Below are 22,988 nucleotides of genomic sequence, written 5' to 3'. Positions count from 1 at the left end.
GCCGACAAAGAAGAGTTCAGTTGGTGCAAGAAGGTCGTCCAAGATGAATTCTGGCATCTCCTGCATCTCCACGTGGACCAGCCTAGATGGGGTGGTGGTGGAATGTCGATCGATGGCATCAAGGCCAGTGCTCAGCGACAAATCAAAGCGCCTGAAGTGACCAGTATCGACGAACAACTCATCCATCTCCTTCACACCATTCTGCAAATGCTGCCTTCTTGGCATCATGTGGACTCTGCTAAATTTGCCAACTACTGCAACAGCACAGCGGACCTGTAAGTCGAGCTATACACTTGGTACCCGATGCCAGTAACCTTATACAAAGTGCCCAATCATGGAGAGCAAGTCATTGCGTCATTGGCTCCGCCAATTGGAATGGTGAACTAAGAGGCGCAAGAGTCCCGCAACAAGGACATTCGTGCATACTGCGTTGGTCATCCACGGAAGGACTTGTGCCTTCACAACATCACACCAATTCAAGTACCTGTTGCTAAACAGCAACCCATTCATCAGCTCCGCTGCAGTGAGTCAGTGCTCTCGAATAACAGCCTTGGGTATGAAATCCCTCACCTCTGATGCTCAGAGCCTGCTGCAGCTACAAGCTGTCACGGATCACAATAGCATCAGCAGCGATTCTTGTGAGTAAAGACACCTGAGTTTATCGCATTTTCGACTAGGTAAACTGTTTTTTGCATTGTTTACAATTTGAATTTTGCTGATCGTTGGTGCACAATAAATGCTTCATATAGCCGTGCATCACCAACGCTATATTTGTGAGTTAATAATAAATATAATACAGCAGTAATTTTTTGTTGCATGATACTGAAATTAAGTGTACAGTGCAAAATAGTGTACGATCCATCAAGAACAACATTATCTTACGGTAGAGACAAAAACAGATGTCAGAAGCTGATTCTACGTCGAAATTTACCCCCGATTCTGACTTTCATGTATGCACCACTTCAAGGTAAAGGTGTGTACACACACACACACACACAAACACACACACATATATATATATCATCATCAACCGTTTGAGTATCCACTGCACAGCCAATGTATCTCTACCAAGTGGCTTAGGCTGTCTAGTGGAGATTGTATGTAGGTTGAGAAGTGCTTGTAAGTGTAACTGTAGTGTTCTAGTGGTTTTGGATGTGTGTGTAGTCTGTGAACCTAGTGTAATTGGCCCGCGCAAGCCTACTGGGTGCAAGCATACTTTATAGTATGCGACACTGGTTCAACCACAGCACCGCTTGTGTCCGCCAATGCGGTACGTGGCCTGAAGAACACTCGCAAAGTTTATTACCCTGGCTGGGTGCGAACCCTCGTTCTTCAGTGTACGAAAATGCACACTTTACCACTGTACCACAGTGGCTCCATGTATGTATATATATATATATATATATATATATATATATATATATATATATATACCGCAAGACACACATTGCAAGAAAATTTTCATTTTACAGAAGGAGAATGAATATAAATATGTGCATTGTAGTCTGACTTATTATTTGGTCATTAGTACTTCATTGTTCCACAAGTGGCTCTGTTGCTGTTATACGCTTCGACATACTGTATGCGTTAATTAAAAAGGTGGATGGAAAGCTGATGACAGGGAGACCTGGAGCTCCTGTTTCATCAGCCCTCAGGACTAGCATCTAGCCATCCACATTTGCTGAACTTTTTCATTGTTTCAGTGAAAAAGTGATTAGGCCAGCATACTCTCCCATACAATGTCACCAACTCTCAACAACAAACTACATGCACATTACACAGTACACATCCTTTTCTAAATCAAAAACATAATGGCATCTCAACACCCAGCTACAGAATCCCCAGACGTGGGGATGGGCCATAAGAGTCCCCACCATCCGCCCCTCTCTTGGTGACTGTCAAGAGAAATGCTTGCAACGATTTTCTGACTCATTTCTTCATTTTTCAAACATTAATGGTCTATCCTTTAATTTTTCTTTGTTGATAAGCACCTCTCTTCCTCAAAACCTCATCATCCCTTCCATACTGAGGGAATGGGAGTGTTCGCGTGAAGAGGAAAATCCGCCAGACACCGCCAGAAACTATGTCTCGTTTTCGTTTCTGTGGGCTAAGGGGCTCTTAGTTAAATTTCAGTGTTATTTTTCTGATCGATAATTACGATACTGGTTAAGCAAATAGCTTTAAAAAATGTAAATCACTCTTATGCTATTTCACCCAAAATATCGCTAAAATAATATATTTGTATAGTCTTTCCTAAGAAGATTAGTACAAAATATGCCAAGAAAACGGTTTTTGGACTGTAAGAAGTAAAAAACGGTGTATGAATATTGGCATTTATATATAATCTGACTTGTACAAAAAATGGCACATACGGTCTATCCATAGTTTAATATTTATTAGACTCTAAAATGTTACGGAGTACCGAAGCCTAGTGTTGCCAGACGTACGAAGCAAGCATGGTGGTGGAGTAGATCAGCCAGTGAAGACAGACAGAAGTTTCGTTTTCCTCGGAAAACTTGTTTTACCGGAGGCAGCATATAAATATCGACATGCTTTCATGAAATGAATTAGGTTTTATTCTTACTCACAGGGAGTTTAATTTTTTAGTATAAATTATAACTAATTAATGTTATTGGATAAAGATATACATATATATTTCCATGCATGCATAAACCAGGCTGGAACCGCTTTGGAATATAAAATTACTTTTGTTCATGCTGCATTGACACAATACTGTTTCAAAGAGAAGAAATAGATATTTATGTATTTTTACAATAAGTAAGATGCATGAAAAAGGACATTAAATTATTGCCTGACATTTTTTTTTTCCATCTGAAAAATTAAAATATTGGTGACATCTGGCATTTCTACAGGCGTGCGAACACTCCTATTGACAGCACACCCTTTTCTGTATTCTCCTACTTTCTTTTCTTAAAAGCCAGTGGTGGTTATTGTGTGTATATGCAGAGCAACATGTCTTGTTCTCGTGTTCCTGAACCTGAATATTCTGAATTCCCCACTCTCTGACCTCGGCTATCCTGTCTTTCACTGCCTAAATGTATCTGTGCTGTTTACTTAGTCCCTAATTCTGCTAACTAAAAAAAAATTCTTTGACTATTCTACTTTCAAGATGAAACACATCGTATGAAATTTTTCTCTCTAAAATCTCCATTCTTGGTGATTTTAATATTTCCCACTACTTTTGGCTCTTCTCTCCTTTCACTTAACCATATTTGGTGAAAAAGCCTACATTTTATTTATCCTTAATGACCTAGACCAGGTTATACAGCACCCTACCTGTATCCCTAATGCAATGGAGAGAGATGCAACGTACTTGTCAATTCCTTACAACTAATACTCCCGCTTATTCTGTTAATATTTTCTCTCTGTTGGGCTCCCTAATCACAACCTTGACCTCAACCTGTCCTATCGCTCCAGTATGGCAAGTGGACCCTCCCAAGAAGCGGCAGCTTTGACACTTTGAAGCTGCTGATCGGAGGCCCTCAGGCAGTATTTCTGTGATTTTCCCTGGAATGAATATTGCTTCCATGGCCTAGAGCCATCTGAGTATGCCTTGTGCACTAGGGTGGTTATTCTCTTGGGCATGGAAGCATACATTCATTTCCATTATCATACGACTAATGCAAAATTACCTTGATTTAATCACGCTTGGTCTAATGCTGTCTGCAAAAAGGAAAAGGCCTACATAATGTACTGGAGCCATCTCACCCCTGAATCTCATCTCTTTTATGCTTCTGCTCAGAATCTTGCTAAGACTGTCCTTCCCTCTGTCAAAAAAATTGTCATTCATACTAAATGCTCCGACATCTCGAACTCAAATTCTTCATGCTCCTTCTGGCACCTTGCCAGAAACCTTTCTTTTCTATTCTGATGGCGCTGTAGCTCTTTCTTCTACCGATAAAGCAGAACTCTTGGCTCAAACCCTCATAAAATCCAATTTGGGTTATTCAAGTGCTGTTCGTCCTTCACTTCCCCCCTCTGACTTCCTCATGGCTGACATTAAAATTTCTTTGATTGATGTGTTTTCTGTCATCACTGGTCTCAGTTCTATCTAGGCATATGGACCTGGTGGGGTTCCTCCTTTTGTGGTCAGGAAATGTGCTTCTGTGATTAGGGTCTGCCTAAGTAAACTTTTTCGTCTTTGTCACCTTGTACCTTTCCTTCTTACTGGAAGCTTGCTCTCATCCAGCCTGTCCCAAACAAGGATGACCTTTCCCAGCCTGCTGACTTTCACCTACTTGCTCTAACATCTTGTACTTCTAAGGTTTTTAATCAGTCTATCTATCTATCTATCTATCTATATATATATATATAAATATATATATATATATATATATATATATATATATATATATATATATATATATATATATATATATATATATATATATATATATATATATATTTCAGACTCCTGGGCATCCTCCTTTTGGGGCTTTGGCGAAAGCTTTGCCAATGCACTTGACATCTCCAAGGGTTTTAATCGAGTCCAGTATAAATTTTTATTTTCTAAACTGCTCTCTTATGGTTTCAAACCTTCTGTCTGTGCCTTCACCTTTAGCTTCCTCTGTGGCTGTTCTGTAGCTTCTGTTGTAGACGACCACTGTTCTTCTCGTAAAGCTATCAATAACAGTGTTCCATAAGGCTCTGTCCTATCGCTAACTCTCGTCCTTCACTTCATCAATGACCTTGTAAGGTGTTCATCTAGCTTCTCTCACTTATACGCTTATGATTCCACCCTTCACCTTTCCATCTTGTTCCCGCAGGACCCATAATAGCAGTTATTTCAACAGGCAAGGATGAGCCTAAGGCTCACTTGATGTCTGATTTTGCTCCTATCTCTGACTGAAGCAAGAGTAATCTTGTTGCTTTTAATGCATCAGAAGCTTAGTAATTTAATATTTCGACCCGTCAAAATTTACCACTTGCATAGCCTCTAATTTTTAACTGTACCCAGTTCTAGCCTGCATAATCTTTGAACATACTCGGTGTTTCATTCTCTTGGAATTTATCTTGGAAATATCGTATTACTTCTCCTGTAAAATCTGCTTTCAAGAGATTAGATGGTCTAAGCTGACTCCATTCCTTCTTTACTCTTGCATAGTTGTTGACTTTATATATGTTTTACTCTCCCCTGTGAAGAGTACAACTCTCATGTGTGGGAAGGCTCCAGACATAAAGCACTTCTCAGATAGGTGAAGTAAAAGGCTTATGATTTCATTAACTCTCCTCCTCTTACTAGCTCCCTTTAACCCCTTTCTCTTCGTTGCACTGTTTCAGTTTTTTCTCTTTTATATCGCCACTTCAATGGTCACTGCTTCTTTGAACTGTCTGCATGCATCCCTCCATAACACCAGCATAAGCATAGTATCCGCCAAGCAGCAGATTTTCATCTCATTTCATTCCAACTCTCTAATCCAAGAGTTAATAATTACTCCCAGTCTTCCTTGTATGCAACAGTTCAACTCTGGAATTGTGTCCCTCTGTCTGTATTTCCTACAACGTATGACCTCTGTCCAGTCATCTCGGAATGAATGGATCTTGAATTTGGCTCTAGATTATCTTGTTTTGTTTTATTTTATTAATTAATTTATTTATTTTTCATGAAGGGAACAATATGAGGGTTTCTAACCTTGCTTTCTTCATCCTTGCCTTAGAATTATAATGCTGTTGTGTATTAGATAGGCAATAAGCTAAGCAGTATTCTAATCTAATGTAATCTATCTAATCAGCTCTTACTAACCTAACCTAATTTAACTCAACAACAATAAGCTAACGAACCTAATTAAATATAACACAACCTAACCTAACCTAACCTAACACAACTGAACCTAACCTAACCCAAACACAATTAACCTAACTTAATGTAACCTAAGCTAACAAACCTGACATAACCTAACTAACCACACATTAACAAACCAAACCTAATCGAAACTGACTAACCTAACCTAATAAACCTGCCATAACTAACCTAACCTAAACACACCCAACCCAAACTAACCACACTAACCTAACCTAACCTAACCTAACTAAATCTAACCTGTCTAACCTAACACAACCTAAAATAATTAACCTAACCTAGACAAACCTAGCTTAATCTAACTTAAGCTAACTTAACCAACCCATAATAGCTTAACCTAACCTAACCTGTCTAACAAAACCTAACCAAACTCTGCTACAGATTGAAAAGCTGCTGCTTAATCGTCCATCATGAAGACAGTGCTGACTTTGATGATGATGATGGTGATGATGATGATGATGATGATGGCAGCCTCTGACTCAACGGGAGAGACGGAACTGTTTGGCTGTCGTGGTAGTAGTAATTTTGGGTTTAACCCCAAGAAACTGCTTGACTGGAAGTTAGGTGAGTAGGATTTGTTTGTTATAACGCAATGAAGAGATAAAACAACGGCAAAACAGGTGTTGTTGGTATGGCCTATAAAGAGATGACTAAGGCTCGTGTTCTCGTTGGGTAAGGAAGCTTCGTAGCACCTCTTCCTTAACGATTCATTTTTCTATACAGTTGGTTATTGTCTTTTTTGTACGTTATTTAGGCTTAGTATGACGATGTTAGAATGATTTATGCAGCATAGATGTAAGATGTAAAAAGGAAATTAAGTCGCTTAGGAAAAAGTGTTAGGGAGTTTCTTCAACTGACGAGAATTCAAGCCTATGTTTAGCAAAGAGTGGCATAAATATTTCTTAGGGATTTTACTAGAGATTAGTGTTTAAGAAATTATACTAGTGGAGTGTAGGAATACCTCAGATATGTTCATGTACAAAAATACAGGCGAAAGAAGTGAGTGTAAATAAAAACTTAGTATAATAATTGGTGAATGTATTTAAGAATCTTATATGGAAGTATAATTAGAGGAAAGGTGAGAAATATATCAGAATATCTGGTTAGAAACGAACAGTGTTTTCAAGACACGCATTCTCGTCGATTAAGGAATATCTAATACAATCTCCTTGGTGATTTATTTCCATACTATGCCTTACTGCTGCCTCTTATGTTGTATTTATCTTTTGCACACCAACATGGAAGACAAAAATAACACGCAAGGGATTTTTATTGTGCTGAATGCAAAAATAAACTGCTTGGGAGCTTCCTTAATTGAGGTTAATACAGGCTGAAGTGTAGTAGGGGATGTTTGGATCAACTGTTACCGTGAGAATGTGAAGAATGCAAGTGTAAAAGACTATAGGGTATTCTTGGCATTTATGGATCTGGAAAAGGTGTATGACAAGAAGACTAGACAGGATTATGAAACACTTTGCGGATGTATGGTGTGGATGGAGAGGTGCTGAAAGTTGCAATTAATTTTTAATGCTGGTAGTGTAGCGTTGGCTGCTAAAGGAGTGCTTATATATAAAAAAATGGAGTGTGACAAGGGTCTATAATGTATCGCCAATGTTATGCTTGTATACCGGTATATACTTGAGGATATATATATATATATATATATATATATATATATATATATATATATATATATATATATATATATATATATATACAGTATAATGTATAGGCTATAGACGATACCAGCCAGAATGTCCCAGTACTAGAACTTGACTCTCCCGAAACTGCCCATCTTAAAATACAGACAAGATAATATGTAAAATCCATCCTAGACAATTTACCTACTAACAAAGCTCCAGGCCCAGATGGAATTTCGCCTATTGTTTTGAAAAAGTGTTCCCCTGAACTTGCCTCTGTTCTAGCTAAATTATTCAGACTATGCATCTGTACTTCTTTATTCCCAAATTCATGGAAAGAAGCCAATATCCACCCAATTCCGAGGAAATGAAGTTCCTCTGATCTCTCTGATTACAGACCAATAGCTGTCACATCTTCTCTTGGTAAGGTATTTGAAACTTTAATTAATAGCAACATTGTTAAACATCTTGAATCCAACAACTTAATCAGTGATAGACAATATGGTTTTCGCCACGAAAGATCCACCATTGACATACTCAATCTCCTAACACATACCATCCATCAATCAATTAATCTACATGGAGAAACTCATGCAGTAGCTCTTGATATTTCTAAAGCTTTCGACGGAGTATGGCACCGTTCCCTGCTGTCCAAACTCCCATGCTATGGACTAACGTCTTTTGTTCCTTTGATTTCTTCATATCCTAGTGACAGGAATATATGAGTAAAAGTAGATGATGTATATTCCAATTTCCACTCAATTAACTCCGGCGTGCCGCAGGGGTTAGTTCTGGCGCCAACCCTGTTCCTAGTTCATATTAATGATCTCTTACCTGTCACCCACAATCCCATCCATTCATACGCAGATGACTCAACACTACATAGTTCATTCACACTCAGACACCCATTTACAACGTCTAATAACTCTACCTCTCAAATCAGTACAGCCATCTCCATAAATCAAGACCTATCTATGATCAGTGAATGGGGACAAAACAACCTTGTCTCTTTTAATGCGAGTAAAACTAAATATATATAATTTATTGATGTGAGAGTTCTGAGAGGGGAGGGTGGAGGTATGTCTGACCACTACCTGGTGGAGGGAAAGTTAAGAGTAGGTAAGATATGGGTGAGAGCTAGGAGGATTAGGTGTGGCAGGGAGGTTTTGAAAGTGAGTTGGATAAAAGAGAGAAAAAGATAGAGTATCAGGAGAAATTGAAAGATGAGTGGAACGCAGTGAAAGATCGGGAAAATGGCAGCGTGGAGGAGGAATGGCAGTTGTTAAAGTGTACTGTGGTGCGGCATGCAGAAGAGGTGTGTGGTGTGAGACGTGTGGGTGGTGGTGTAAGAAAAGGAAGTGAATGGTGGTGCGAGGAAGTAAGTATGGCTGTGGCTGAGAAGAGACGTGCATATGAAGTGTGGCTGCAGAGAAAGGATGAGATGTCATATGAAAGGTATAAGGAAAAGAGGAATAGGTTGAGAAGGGCTGTGCGTGATGCTAAAGTGGCAGCAGATGAGAGGTGGGGTAGGCGGCTGACAGAGAATTATCAACAGAATAAGACAATGTTTTGGAAGGAGGTGAAAAGGGTGCGAAAGGGAGAGTCTGGGAAGGAAGAACGAGTAAAAGCAGAGGATGGAAGGATGTTAATTGAGATGGATGCAGTAAGGAAGAGATGGGCAGAGTATTTTGAAAGATTGTTAAATGTAGAGGAGGAAAGGGTGGCTGAGATAGTGGCGGATGGAAGGGTGCAAGGAATAAATGTGTTGGGAGAGTTGAATGATTCTTTGATCACGAAGGAGGAAGTGGAGACGGCAGTAGAGGAGATGAAAACAGGGAAAGCTGCAGGTATGGATGGGTGTGCTGTGGAATGCCTGAAAGGTGGTGGAGTGACTATTGTTGACTGGTTAGTAAGATTGTTGAATGTGTGCTTTGAGAAAGGTATGGTGCCAATTGACTGGGCAAGTGCTTGTGTGGTCCCGTTGTATAAAGGCAAGGGTGATAAGTATGAATGTACTAGCTTTAGGGGTATAAGTCTGTTGAGTGTTGTAGGTAAGGTGTATGGTAGAGTGTTAATTATGAGAGTTAGAGAGGGTACAGAGGGAGTGATTAGTGATGAGCAGTGTGGCTTTAGGAGAGGGAGGGGATGCGTTGATCAGGTGTTTGCTGTGAGACAAGTGTGTGAAAAGTATTTAGCGAAAGGCAAGGATGTGTTTTGGGCATTTATGGATTTAAAGAAAGCGTATGATAGAATTGATAGGGAGGCTTTGTGGACTGTTTTAAGATTGTATGGACTTGATGGTAGGTTACTAAAAGGGGGTGAAAAGTTTTTATGTAAATAGTAGAGCATGTGTAAGAGTGGGAAATGCTGTGAGTGATTGGTTTCCCGTGAGAGTGGGGCTGCGACAGGGATGTGTGATGTCGCCTTGGTTGTTTAATATTTGCATGGATGGTGTTGTAAGGGAGGTGAATGCAAGAGTTATAGGTGGTCTGAGTCTGGTAAATATTGATGGTGGAGATTGGAATCTGAAGCAGCTGCTGTTTGCAGATGATACTGCACTGGTGGCTGATTCAGAGGAGAGATTGAGACAGTTGGTAGAGTAGTTTGGAAGGGTGTGTGAAAGGAGGAATTTGAAAGTAAATGAGAATAAGAGTAAAGTGATGAAGTGTACGAGGTTGATAGATGGTAGGGGGATGAATATAGTTTTGAATGGTGAGTTGCTTGAGGAGGTAGATTGTTTTAAATATCTAGTGTCACATGTTGCTGTGGATGGAAGAATAGATGCAGAAGTGAAGTTTAGAATAAATGAAGTAGGAAAGGTGCTGGGAGGAATGAAAAATGTGTTTAAATGTCATTCGCTTAGAATGGATGTAAAGAGAAGGCTGTATGAGGGTGTTGTGGTACCGACTGCATTATATGAGGCTGAAACATGGAATATGGGTGTAGCAGAGAGGAAAAGTTTGAATGTAATGGAGATGAGGTGTCTCAGGAGTATGTGTGGAGTGACGCGTATGGATCGGGTGCGAAATGATGAAGTGCGAAGGAGAACTGGAGTTGTTCGGGAGATGGCTGGTAGAGTTGAGCAGAGGGTGTTGCGATGGTTTGGGCATATGGAGAGAATGGATAATGAGCGATTGGTGAAAAAGATAACTAGATCTGATGTGAGAGGTGTAAGGCTGAGAGGAAGACCACGAATAGGATGGATGGACAGTGTGAAGAGAGCGCTGGATGCGAGAGGGATGTCTTTTGAGCAAGGAAAAGTGGCTGTGCGTGACAGAAATAAATGGAGAGAAATTGTGAATGAATAAGTGATGACGCAGCCCTGAGGGGATATTCTCCCGCATTTGGTCTGATCAGCTAGTCAGGTCAGGTGCGGGTAAGGGGATGGGTCTGTTATGATGTGGCAGGGGTAAACCAGTTCTGCTGTCGGGCCCTGCTGCGGATGTCACTGATTGCATTGCGCAGTTGACCTTTGTGCGGTGTGGTGCGGTGAGGATCTGTCCATTCTCCCCTTTGGGGCTAAGATGTGAATGAATGTGTTTGAATGCATGAGTAAATGGAGAGTGTGGCGTCCTGTCTCGGCTACCTCCCTTTCCTTGGGGGAAGCAGCCTAGGTATATAAATAGATAGAGATTGATAGACAGATATTGCCAGATTCGTACATTACCTTCAGTGCAACTAATATTCCCATCTCCAAAAGTATTTAAATTCTTGGCGTCTCACTTAACAATGCCCTCAGCTGGACATCTCATGTTAGATCACTTGTTAAAACCGCCTCAAAGAAACTTGGATTATTCTACAGAGTCCGTAACTTCTTCCCTGATGAGCAGTTGGCTATAATTTATAAGTCATGTGTGCTCTCAGCTTGAATATTGCTCACCCTTGTGGAATGGATGTGGAGAGGTTGCATTAAAACAACTAAATAAAATTCAGAACAAAGCTGTTAGAATTTTTAACAACCCTGCCATTACAAATAAACTACTTCCCCTGTAAGTAAGAAGGAATGTTGCCTCCCTTGCATTATTTTATAGATATATTTTCGGTAAATGCTCAGAAGTAGTTGCGTCCATGGTGCCACCTCTCCATGCCTTCCCTCGTGCTACTCTGGCATCTGATAGCGCTCATGACTGGATGTCACTCAGCCATACTGCAGAACTTCTGCCTATCAGAATTCTTTCATTCCCCGAATTGCATCTCTCTGGAACTCGCTTCCCCAGAGTTGTTTCCCTCCAAATTTCAACCCACAGCTGATCAAGTGTAACTGTTGCAGATATTTTATGAACAGAGGACACCAGTGATCTGGTGTGTGGATTATTATTTTTTTTCATTTGTTTTTCCTTCCTTCCTTCTGTTATTTAAATATATATATATATATATATATATATATATATATATATATATATATATATATGTGTGTGTGTGTGTGTGTGTGTGTGTGTGTGTGTGTGTGTGTGTGTGTGTGTGTGTGTGTGTGTGTGTGTGTGTGTGTGTGTGTGTGTGTGTGTTTGAGTTTAAAGATTGTATGGACTTTAGGATAGGTTGTTAATAGGAGTGAAATGTTTTTATGTCAACAGTACAGCGTGTGTAAGAGAGTGGGAAATACTATGACTGATTGATTTCCTGTGAGAGTGAGGCTGCGGCAGGGATGTGTGGTGTGATTGTGTCCCCCCCTGTGGCGGGGAGAACACAATCTGGCCGCACTACGGGGTGGTACTACTACTCTGCGACCAGGTTGTGTTAGGAAGAATACTGTCACCGTATTCCCTGCGTGTCGTAAAAGGCGACTAAAAGGGGCGGGGTGAGGGACTAGGGACCCCCTCCTCTGTTTTTTAGTTCCTAAAAAGAAACAGGCCTAAGAAAGGGATGGGGGATGGAGTTATCCCCGTACCCTGAAGATTGGGTCTATGAATGTGCGTGGATGTAGTACAGTTGAGGCTAAAAGGGAGGAGATTGGAAGAATGTTTGTGAGAAGAATGTTGGATGTGTTAGCTTTGAGCGAAACGAAGATGAAAGGGAAGGGTGAGTCTATGTTTGGAAGTGTGAATGGAAGATCGTCAGGTGTTGATAGAGGAAGGGCAAGAGAAGGTGTGACCTTGTTAGTGAGTCCGGAAGTACAGCAGTGTGTGATTGAATGGAAGGAGGTGTCATCAAGACTGATGTGGGTGAAAGCGAAATTTGAACGTGAGTTGTGGGTGTTTGTGAGTGCATATGGGCCTGGTAGTGAAAGGGATGAAGAAGAAAGGGAGTCTTTCTGGAATGATGTTGATGAGTGTCTGCAGAGTTTTGGAGCGAATGTGAATGTGGTAATGATGGGAGATCTGAATGCTAGAGTGGGAAATGTAGCAATTGAAGGTGTAGTTGGTATGCATGGTGTGCCTGGAAGAAATGAAAATGGGGAACGAATGATAGCGATGCGTGTTGAGTGAGAGATGGCGATTGGAAATACGCTGTTTGAGAAGAAAGATATTTATAAGTATACATGGGTGAGACAGGAGGGTGGAAGGGTTGTTGATAGAGCTTTGATGGACTATGTGGTTGTGTCTAGGAATGTAATAGGAAGATTGTTGGATGTGAGAGTTCTGAGAGGGGAGGGTGGAGGTATATCTGACCACTACCTGGTGGAGGGAAAGTTAAGAGTAGGTAAGAGATGGGTGAGAGCTAGGAGGGTTAGGTGTGGCAGGGAGGTTTTGAAAGTGAGTGAGTTGGATAAAAGAGAGAAAAAGATAGAGTATCAGGAGAAATTGAAAGATGAGTGGAACGCACTGAAAGATTAGGAAAATGGCAGTGTGGAGGAGGAATGGCAGTTGTTTAAGAGTGCTGTGGTGGGGCATGCAGAAGAGGTGTGTGGTGTGAGACGTGTGGGTGGTGGTGTAAGAAAAGGAAGTGAATGGTGGTGCAAGGAAGTAAGTATGGCTGTGGCTGAGAAGAGACGTGCGTATGAAGTGTGGCTGCAGAGGAAGGATGAGATGTCATATGAAAGGTATAAGGAAAAGAGGAATAGGTTGAGAAGGGCTGTGCGTGATGCTAAAGTGGCAGCAGATGAGAGGTGGGGTAGGCGGCTTACAGAGAATTTTCAACAGAATAAGACAATGTTTTGGAAGGAGGTGAAAAGGGTGCGAAAGGGAGAGTCTGGGAAGGAAGAACGAGTAAAAGCAGAGGATGGAAGGATGTTAATTGAGATGGATGCAGTAAGGAAGAGATGGGCAGAGTATTTTGAAAGATTGTTAAATGTAGAGGAGGAAAGGGTGGCTGAGATAGTGGCGGATGGAAGGGTGCAAGGAATAAATGTGTTGGGAGAGTTGAATGATTCTTTGATCACGAAGGAGGAAGTGGAGACGGCAGTAAAGGAGATGAAAACAGGGAAAGCTGCAGGTATGGATGGGTGTGCTGTGGAATGCCTGAAAGGTGGTGGAGTGACTATTGTTGACTGGTTAGTAAGATTGTTGAATGTGTGCTTTGAGAAAGGTATGGTGCCAATTGACTGGGCAAGTGCTTGTGTGGTCCCGTTGTATAAAGGCAAGGGTGATAAGTATGAATGTACTAGCTTTAGGGGTATAAGTCTGTTGAGTGTTGTAGGTAAGGTGTATGGTAGAGTGTTAATTATGAGAGTTAGAGAGGGTACAGAGGGAGTGATTAGTGATGAGCAGTGTGGCTTTAGGAGAGGGAGGGGATGCGTTGATCAGGTGTTTGCTGTGAGACAAGTGTGTGAAAAGTATTTAGCGAAAGGCAAGGATGTGTTTTGGGCATTTATGGATTTAAAGAAAGCGTATGATAGAATTGATAGGGAGGCTTTGTGGACTGTTTTAAGATTGTATGGACTTGATGGTAGGTTACTAAAAGGGGTGAAAAGTTTTTATGTAAATAGTAGAGCATGTGTAAGAGTGGGAAATGCTGTGAGTGATTGGTTTCCCGTGAGAGTGGGGCTGCGACAGGGATGTGTGATGTCGCCTTTGTTGTTTAATATTTGCATGGATGGTGTTATAAGGGAGGTGAATGCAAGAGTTATAGGTGGTCTGAGTCTGGTAAATATTGATGGTGGAGATTGGAATCTGAAGCAGCTGCTGTTTGCAGATGATACTGCACTGGTGGCTGATTCAGAGGAGAGATTGAGACAGTTGGTAGAGTAGTTTGGAAGGGTGTGTGAAAGGAGGAATTTGAAAGTAAATGAGAATAAGAGTAAAGTGATGAAGTGTACGAGGTTGATAGATGGTAGGGGGATGAATATAGTTTTGAATGGTGAGTTGCTTGAGGAGGTAGATTGTTTTAAATATCTAGTGTCACATGTTGCTGTGGATGGAAGAATAGATGCAGAAGTGAAGTTTAGAGTAAATGAAGTAGGAAAGGTGCTGGGAGGAATGAAAAAAGTGTTTAAATGTCATTCGCTTAGAATGGATGTAAAGAGAAGGCTGTATGAGGGTGTTGTGGTACCGACTGCATTATATGGGGCTGAAACATGGAATATGGGTGTAGCAGAGAGGAAAAGTTTGAATGTAATGGAGATGAGGTGTCTCAGGAGTATGTGTGGAGTGACGCGTATGGATCGGGTGCGAAATGATGAAGTGCGAAGGAGAACTAGAGTTGTTCGGGAGATGGCTGGTAGAGTTGAGCAGAGGGTGTTGCGATGGTTTGGGCATATGGAGAGAATGGATAATGAGCGATTGGTGAAAAAGATAACTAGATCTGATGTGAGAGGTGTAAGGCTGAGAGGAAGACCACGAATAGGATGGATGGACAGTGTGAAGAGAGCGCTGGATGCGAGAGGGATGTCTGTTGAGCAAGGAAAAGTGGCTGTGCGTGACAGAAATAAATGGAGAGAAATTGTGAATGAATAAGTGATGACGCAGCCCTGAGGGATATTCTCCCGCATTTGGTCTGATCAGCTAGTCAGGTCAGGTGCGGGTAAGGGGATGGGTCTGTTATGATGTGGCAGGGGTAAACCAGTTCTGCTGTCGGGCCCTGCTGCGGATGTCACTGATTGCATTGCGCAGTTGACCTTTGTGCGGTGTGGTGCGGTGAGGATCTGTCCATTCTCCCCTTTGGGGCTAAGATGTGAATGAATGTGTTTGAATGCATGAGTAAATGGAGAGTGTGTCGTCCTGTCTCGGCTACCTCCCTTTCCTTGGGGGAAGCAGCCTAGGTATATAAATAGATAGAGATTGATAGACAGATATTGCCAGATTCGTACATTACCTTCAGTGCAACTAATATTCCCATCTCCAAAAGTATTTAAATTCTTGGCGTCTCACTTAACAATGCCCTCAGCTGGACATCTCATGTTAGATCACTTGTTAAAACCGCCTCAAAGAAGCTTGGATTATTCTACAGAGTCCGTAACTTCTTCCCTGATGAGCAGTTGGCTATAATTTATAAGTCATGTGTGCTCTCAGCTTGAATATTGCTCACCCTTGTGGAATGGATGTGGAGAGGTTGCATTAAAACAACTAAATAAAATTCAGAACAAAGCTGTTAGAATTTTTAACAACCCTGCCATTACAAATAAACTACTTCCCCTGTAAGTAAGAAGGAATGTTGCCTCCCTTGCATTATTTTATAGATATATTTTCGGTAAATGCTCAGAAGTAGTTGCGTCCATGGTGCCACCTCTCCATGCCTTCCCTCGTGCTACTCTGGCATCTGATAGCGCTCATGACTGGATGTCACTCAGCCATACTGCAGAACTTCTGCCTATCAGAATTCTTTCATTCCCCGAATTGCATCTCTCTGGAACTCGCTTCCCCAGAGTTGTTTCCCTCCAAATTTCAACCCACAGCTGATCAAGTGTAACTGTTGCAGATATTTTATGAACAGAGGACACCAGTGATCTGGTGTGTGGATTATTATTTTTTTTCATTTGTTTTTCCTTCCTTCGTTCTGTTATTTAAATATATATATATATATATATATATATATATATATATATATATATATATATATATATATATATATATATATATATATATATATATGTGTGTGTGTGTGTGTGTGTGTGTGTGTGTGTGTGTGTGTGTGTGTGTGTGTGTGTGTGTGTGTGTGTGTGTGTGTGTGTGTTTGAGTTTAAAGATTGTATGGACTTTAGGATAGGTTGTTAATAGGAGTGAAATGTTTTTATGTCAACAGTACAGCGTGTGTAAGAGAGTGGGAAATACAATGACTGATTGATTTCCTGTGAGAGTGAGGCTGCGGCAGGGATGTGTGGTGTGATTGTGTCCCCCCCTGTGGCGGGGAGAACACAATCTGGCCGCACTACGGGGTGGTACTACTACTCTGCGACCAGGTTGTGTTAGGAAGAATACTGTCACCGTATTCCCTGCGTGTCGTAAAAGGCGACTAAAAGGGGCGGGGTGAGGGACTAGGGACCCCCTCCTCTGTTTTTTAGTTCCTAAAAAGAAACAGGCCTAAGAAAGGGATGGGGGATGGAGTTATCTCCGTACCCTGAAGATTGGGTCTATGAATGTGCGTGGATGTAGTACAGTTGAGGCTAAAAGGGAGGAGATTGGAAGAATGTTTGTGAGAAGAATGTTGGATGTGTTAGCTTTGAGCGAAACGAAGATGAAAGGGAAGGGTGAGTCTATGTTTGGAAGTGTGAATGGAAGATCGTCAGGTGTTGATAGAGGAAGGGCAAGAGAAGGTGTGACCTTGTTAGTGAGTCCGGAAGTACAGCAGTGTGTGATTGAATGGAAGGAGGTGTCATCAAGACTGATGCGGGTGAAAGCGAAATTTGAACGTGAGTTGTGGGTGTTTGTGAGTGCATATGGGCCTGGTAGTGAAAGGGATGAAGAAGAAAGGGAGTCTTTCTGGAATGATGTTGATGAGTGTCTGCAGAGTTTTGGAGCGAATGTGAATGTGGTAATGATGGGAGATCTGAATGCTAGAGTGGGAAATGTAGCAATTGAAGGTGTAGTTGGTATGCATGGTGTGCCTGGAAGAAATGAAAATGGGGAACGAATGATAGCGATGCGTGTTGAGTGAGAGATGGTGATTGGAAATACGCTGTTTGAGAAGAAAGATATTTATAAGTATACATGGGTGAGACAGGAGGGTGAAAGGGTTGTTGATAGAGCTTTGATGGACTATGTGGTTGTGTCTAGGAATGTAATAGGAAGATTGTTGGATGTGAGAGTTCTGAGAGGGGAGGGTGGAGGTATATCTGACCACTACCTGGTGGAGGGAAAGTTAAGAGTAGGTAAGAGATGGGTGAGAGCTAGGAGGGTTAGGTGTGGCAGGGAGGTTTTGAAAGTGAGTGAGTTGGATAAAAGAGAGAAAAAGATAGAGTATCAGGAGAAATTGAAAGATGAGTGGAACGCACTGAAAGATTAGGAAAATGGCAGTGTGGAGGAGGAATGGCAGTTGTTTAAGAGTGCTGTGGTGGGGCATGCAGAAGAGGTGTGTGGTGTGAGACGTGTGGGTGGTGGTGTAAGAAAAGGAAGTGAATGGTGGTGCAAGGAAGTAAGTATGGCTGTGGCTGAGAAGAGACGTGCGTATGAAGTGTGGCTGCAGAGGAAGGATGAGATGTCATATGAAAGGTATAAGGAAAAGAGGAATAGGTTGAGAAGGGCTGTGCGTGATGCTAAAGTGGCAGCAGATGAGAGGTGGGGTAGGCGGCTTACAGAGAATTTTCAACAGAATAAGACAATGTTTTGGAAGGAGGTGAAAAGGGTGCGAAAGGGAGAGTCTGGGAAGGAAGAACGAGTAAAAGCAGAGGATGGAAGGATGTTAATTGAGATGGATGCAGTAAGGAAGAGATGGGCAGAGTATTTTGAAAGATTGTTAAATGTAGAGGAGGAAAGGGTGGCTGAGATAGTGGCGGATGGAAGGGTGCAAGGAATAAATGTGTTGGGAGAGTTGAATGATTCTTTGATCACGAAGGAGGAAGTGGAGACGGCAGTAAAGGAGATGAAAACAGGGAAAGCTGCAGGTATGGATGGGTGTGCTGTGGAATGCCTGAAAGGTGGTGGAGTGACTATTGTTGACTGGTTAGTAAGATTGTTGAATGTGTGCTTTGAGAAAGGTATGGTGCCAATTGACTGGGCAAGTGCTTGTGTGGTCCCGTTGTATAAAGGCAAGGGTGATAAGTATGAATGTACTAGCTTTAGGGGTATAAGTCTGTTGAGTGTTGTAGGTAAGGTGTATGGTAGAGTGTTAATTATGAGAGTTAGAGAGGGTACAGAGGGGAGTGATTAGTGATGAGCAGTGTGGCTTTAGGAGAGGGAGGGGATGCGTTGATCAGGTGTTTGCTGTGAGACAAGTGTGTGAAAAGTATTTAGCGAAAGGCAAGGATGTGTTTTGGGCATTTATGGATTTAAAGAAAGCGTATGATAGAATTGATAGGGAGGCTTTGTGGACTGTTTTAAGATTGTATGGACTTGATGGTAGGTTACTAAAAGGGGTGAAAAGTTTTTATGTAAATAGTAGAGCATGTGTAAGAGTGGGAAATGCTGTGAGTGATTGGTTTCCCGTGAGAGTGGGGCTGCGACAGGGATGTGTGATGTCGCCTTTGTTGTTTAATATTTGCATGGATGGTGTTATAAGGGAGGTGAATGCAAGAGTTATAGGTGGTCTGAGTCTGGTAAATATTGATGGTGGAGATTGGAATCTGAAGCAGCTGCTGTTTGCAGATGATACTGCACTGGTGGCTGATTCAGAGGAGAGATTGAGACAGTTGGTAGAGTAGTTTGGAAGGGTGTGTGAAAGGAGGAATTTGAAAGTAAATGAGAATAAGAGTAAAGTGATGAAGTGTACGAGGTTGATAGATGGTAGGGGGGATAAATATAGTTTTGAATGGTGAGTTGCTTGAGGAGGTAGATTGTTTTAAATATCTAGTGTCACATGTTGCTGTGGATGGAAGAATAGATGCAGAAGTGAAGTTTAGAGTAAATGAAGTAGGAAAGGTGCTGGGAGGAATGAAAAAAGTGTTTAAATGTCATTCGCTTAGAATGGATGTAAAGAGAAGGCTGTATGAGGGTGTTGTGGTACCGACTGCATTATATGGGGCTGAAACATGGAATATGGGTGTAGCAGAGAGGAAAAGTTTGAATGTAATGGAGATGAGGTGTCTCAGGAGTATGTGTGGAGTGACGCGTATGGATCGGGTGCGAAATGATGAAGTGCGAAGGAGAACTAGAGTTGTTCGGGAGATGGCTGGTAGAGTTGAGCAGAGGGTGTTGCGATGGTTTGGGCATATGGAGAGAATGGATAATGAGCGATTGGTGAAAAAGATAACTAGATCTGATGTGAGAGGTGTAAGGCTGAGAGGAAGACCACGAATAGGATGGATGGACAGTGTGAAGAGAGCGCTGGATGCGAGAGGGATGTCTGTTGAGCAAGGAAAAGTGGCTGTGCGTGACAGAAATAAATGGAGAGAAATTGTGAATGAATAAGTGATGACGCAGCCCTGAGGGATATTCTCCCGCATTTGGTCTGATCAGCTAGTCAGGTCAGGTGCGGGTAAGGGGATGGGTCTGTTATGATGTGGCAGGGGTAAACCAGTTCTGCTGTCGGGCCCTGCTGCGGATGTCACTGATTGCATTGCGCAGTTGACCTTTGTGCGGTGTGGTGCGGTGAGGATCTGTCCATTCTCCCCTTTGGGGCTAAGATGTGAATGAATGTGTTTGAATGCATGAGTAAATGGAGAGTGTGTCGTCCTGTCTCGGCTACCTCCCTTTCCTTGGGGGAAGCAGCCTAGGTATATAAATAGATAGAGATTGATAGACAGATATTGCCAGATTCGTACATTACCTTCAGTGCAACTAATATTCCCATCTCCAAAAGTATTTAAATTCTTGGCGTCTCACTTAACAATGCCCTCAGCTGGACATCTCATGTTAGATCACTTGTTAAAACCGCCTCAAAGAAGCTTGGATTATTCTACAGAGTCCGTAACTTCTTCCCTGATGAGCAGTTGGCTATAATTTATAAGTCATGTGTGCTCTCAGCTTGAATATTGCTCACCCTTGTGGAATGGATGTGGAGAGGTTGCATTAAAACAACTAAATAAAATTCAGAACAAAGCTGTTAGAATTTTTAACAACCCTGCCATTACAAATAAACTACTTCCCCTGTAAGTAAGAAGGAATGTTGCCTCCCTTGCATTATTTTATAGATATATTTTCGGTAAATGCTCAGAAGTAGTTGCGTCCATGGTGCCACCTCTCCATGCCTTCCCTCGTGCTACTCTGGCATCTGATAGCGCTCATGACTGGATGTCACTCAGCCATACTGCAGAACTTCTGCCTATCAGAATTCTTTCATTCCCCGAATTGCATCTCTCTGGAACTCGCTTCCCCAGAGTTGTTTCCCTCCAAATTTCAACCCACAGCTGATCAAGTGTAACTGTTGCAGATATTTTATGAACAGAGGACACCAGTGATCTGGTGTGTGGATTATTATTTTTTCATTTGTTTTTCCTTCCTTCGTTCTGTTATTTAAATATATATATATATATATATATATATATATATATATATATATATATATATATATATATATATATATATATATATATGTGTGTGTGTGTGTGTGTGTGTGTGTGTGTGTGTGTGTGTGTGTGTGTGTGTGTGTGTGTGTGTGTGTGTGTGTGTGTGTGTGTGTGTGTGTGTGTTTGAGTTTAAAGATTGTATGGACTTTAGGATAGGTTGTTAATAGGAGTGAAATGTTTTTATGTCAACAGTACAGCGTGTGTAAGAGAGTGGGAAATACAATGACTGATTGATTTCCTGTGAGAGTGAGGCTGCGGCAGGGATGTGTGGTGTGATTGTGTCCCCCCCTGTGGCGGGGAGAACACAATCTGGCCGCACTACGGGGTGGTACTACTACTCTGCGACCAGGTTGTGTTAGGAAGAATACTGTCACCGTATTCCCTGCGTGTCGTAAAAGGCGACTAAAAGGGGCGGGGTGAGGGACTAGGGACCCCTCCTCTGTTTTTTAGTTCCTAAAAAGAAACAGGCCTAAGAAAGGGATGGGGGATGGAGTTATCTCCGTACCCTGAAGATTGGGTCTATGAATGTGCGTGGATGTAGTACAGTTGAGGCTAAAAGGGAGGAGATTGGAAGAATGTTTGTGAGAAGAATGTTGGATGTGTTAGCTTTGAGCGAAACGAAGATGAAAGGGAAGGGTGAGTCTATGTTTGGAAGTGTGAATGGAAGATCGTCAGGTGTTGATAGAGGAAGGGCAAGAGAAGGTGTGACCTTGTTAGTGAGTCCGGAAGTACAGCAGTGTGTGATTGAATGGAAGGAGGTGTCATCAAGACTGATGCGGGTGAAAGCGAAATTTGAACGTGAGTTGTGGGTGTTTGTGAGTGCATATGGGCCTGGTAGTGAAAGGGATGAAGAAGAAAGGAGTCTTTCTGGAATGATGTTGATGAGTGTCTGCAGAGTTTTGGAGCGAATGTGAATGTGGTAATGATGGGAGATCTGAATGCTAGAGTGGGAAATGTAGCAATTGAAGGTGTAGTTGGTATGCATGGTGTGCCTGGAAGAAATGAAAATGGGGAACGAATGATAGCGATGCGTGTTGAGTGAGAGATGGTGATTGGAAATACGCTGTTTGAGAAGAAAGATATTTATAAGTATACATGGGTGAGACAGGAGGGTGAAAGGGTTGTTGATAGAGCTTTGATGGACTATGTGGTTGTGTCTAGGAATGTAATAGGAAGATTGTTGGATGTGAGAGTTCTGAGAGGGGAGGGTGGAGGTATATCTGACCACTACCTGGTGGAGGGAAAGTTAAGAGTAGGTAAGAGATGGGTGAGAGCTAGGAGGGTTAGGTGTGGCAGGGAGGTTTTGAAAGTGAGTGAGTTGGATAAAAGAGAGAAAAAGATAGAGTATCAGGAGAAATTGAAAGATGAGTGGAACGCACTGAAAGATTAGGAAAATGGCAGTGTGGAGGAGGAATGGCAGTTGTTTAAGAGTGCTGTGGTGGGGCATGCAGAAGAGGTGTGTGGTGTGAGACGTGTGGGTGGTGGTGTAAGAAAAGGAAGTGAATGGTGGTGCAAGGAAGTAAGTATGGCTGTGGCTGAGAAGAGACGTGCGTATGAAGTGTGGCTGCAGAGGAAGGATGAGATGTCATATGAAAGGTATAAGGAAAAGAGGAATAGGTTGAGAAGGGCTGTGCGTGATGCTAAAGTGGCAGCAGATGAGAGGTGGGGTAGGCGGCTTACAGAGAATTTTCAACAGAATAAGACAATGTTTTGGAAGGAGGTGAAAAGGGTGCGAAAGGGAGAGTCTGGGAAGGAAGAACGAGTAAAAGCAGAGGATGGAAGGATGTTAATTGAGATGGATGCAGTAAGGAAGAGATGGGCAGAGTATTTTGAAAGATTGTTAAATGTAGAGGAGGAAAGGGTGGCTGAGATAGTGGCGGATGGAAGGGTGCAAGGAATAAATGTGTTGGGAGAGTTGAATGATTCTTTGATCACGAAGGAGGAAGTGGAGACGGCAGTAAAGGAGATGAAAACAGGGAAAGCTGCAGGTATGGATGGGTGTGCTGTGGAATGCCTGAAAGGTGGTGGAGTGACTATTGTTGACTGGTTAGTA

General features: G+C 42.0%; 1 protein-coding gene across 1 annotated transcript in view; it reads left to right on the top strand.

The window, feature by feature from the left end:
- Nucleotides 1-22,988, top strand: part of LOC145395416 (uncharacterized) — a 149,017-nt gene that overhangs the window by 48,871 nt on the left and 77,158 nt on the right. Inside the window, exon 2 of the mRNA XM_080269020.1 lies at nt 6,203-6,385. Coding sequence (XP_080125146.1) covers nt 6,232-6,385 — 154 coding nt within the window. The 5' untranslated portion in view covers nt 6,203-6,231. The remainder of the gene's footprint in view (nt 1-6,202; nt 6,386-22,988) is intronic.

Source organism: Coenobita brevimanus, chromosome 31 (assembly GCF_032717465.1).
Source record: "Coenobita brevimanus isolate Jiangsu-jjx chromosome 31, ASM3271746v2, whole genome shotgun sequence".
In the NCBI taxonomy this organism is placed as follows: domain Eukaryota; kingdom Metazoa; phylum Arthropoda; class Malacostraca; order Decapoda; family Coenobitidae; genus Coenobita; species Coenobita brevimanus.
Note: the sequence above shows the minus strand (reverse complement) of the source record. Positions and strands in the feature narration are given on the sequence as shown.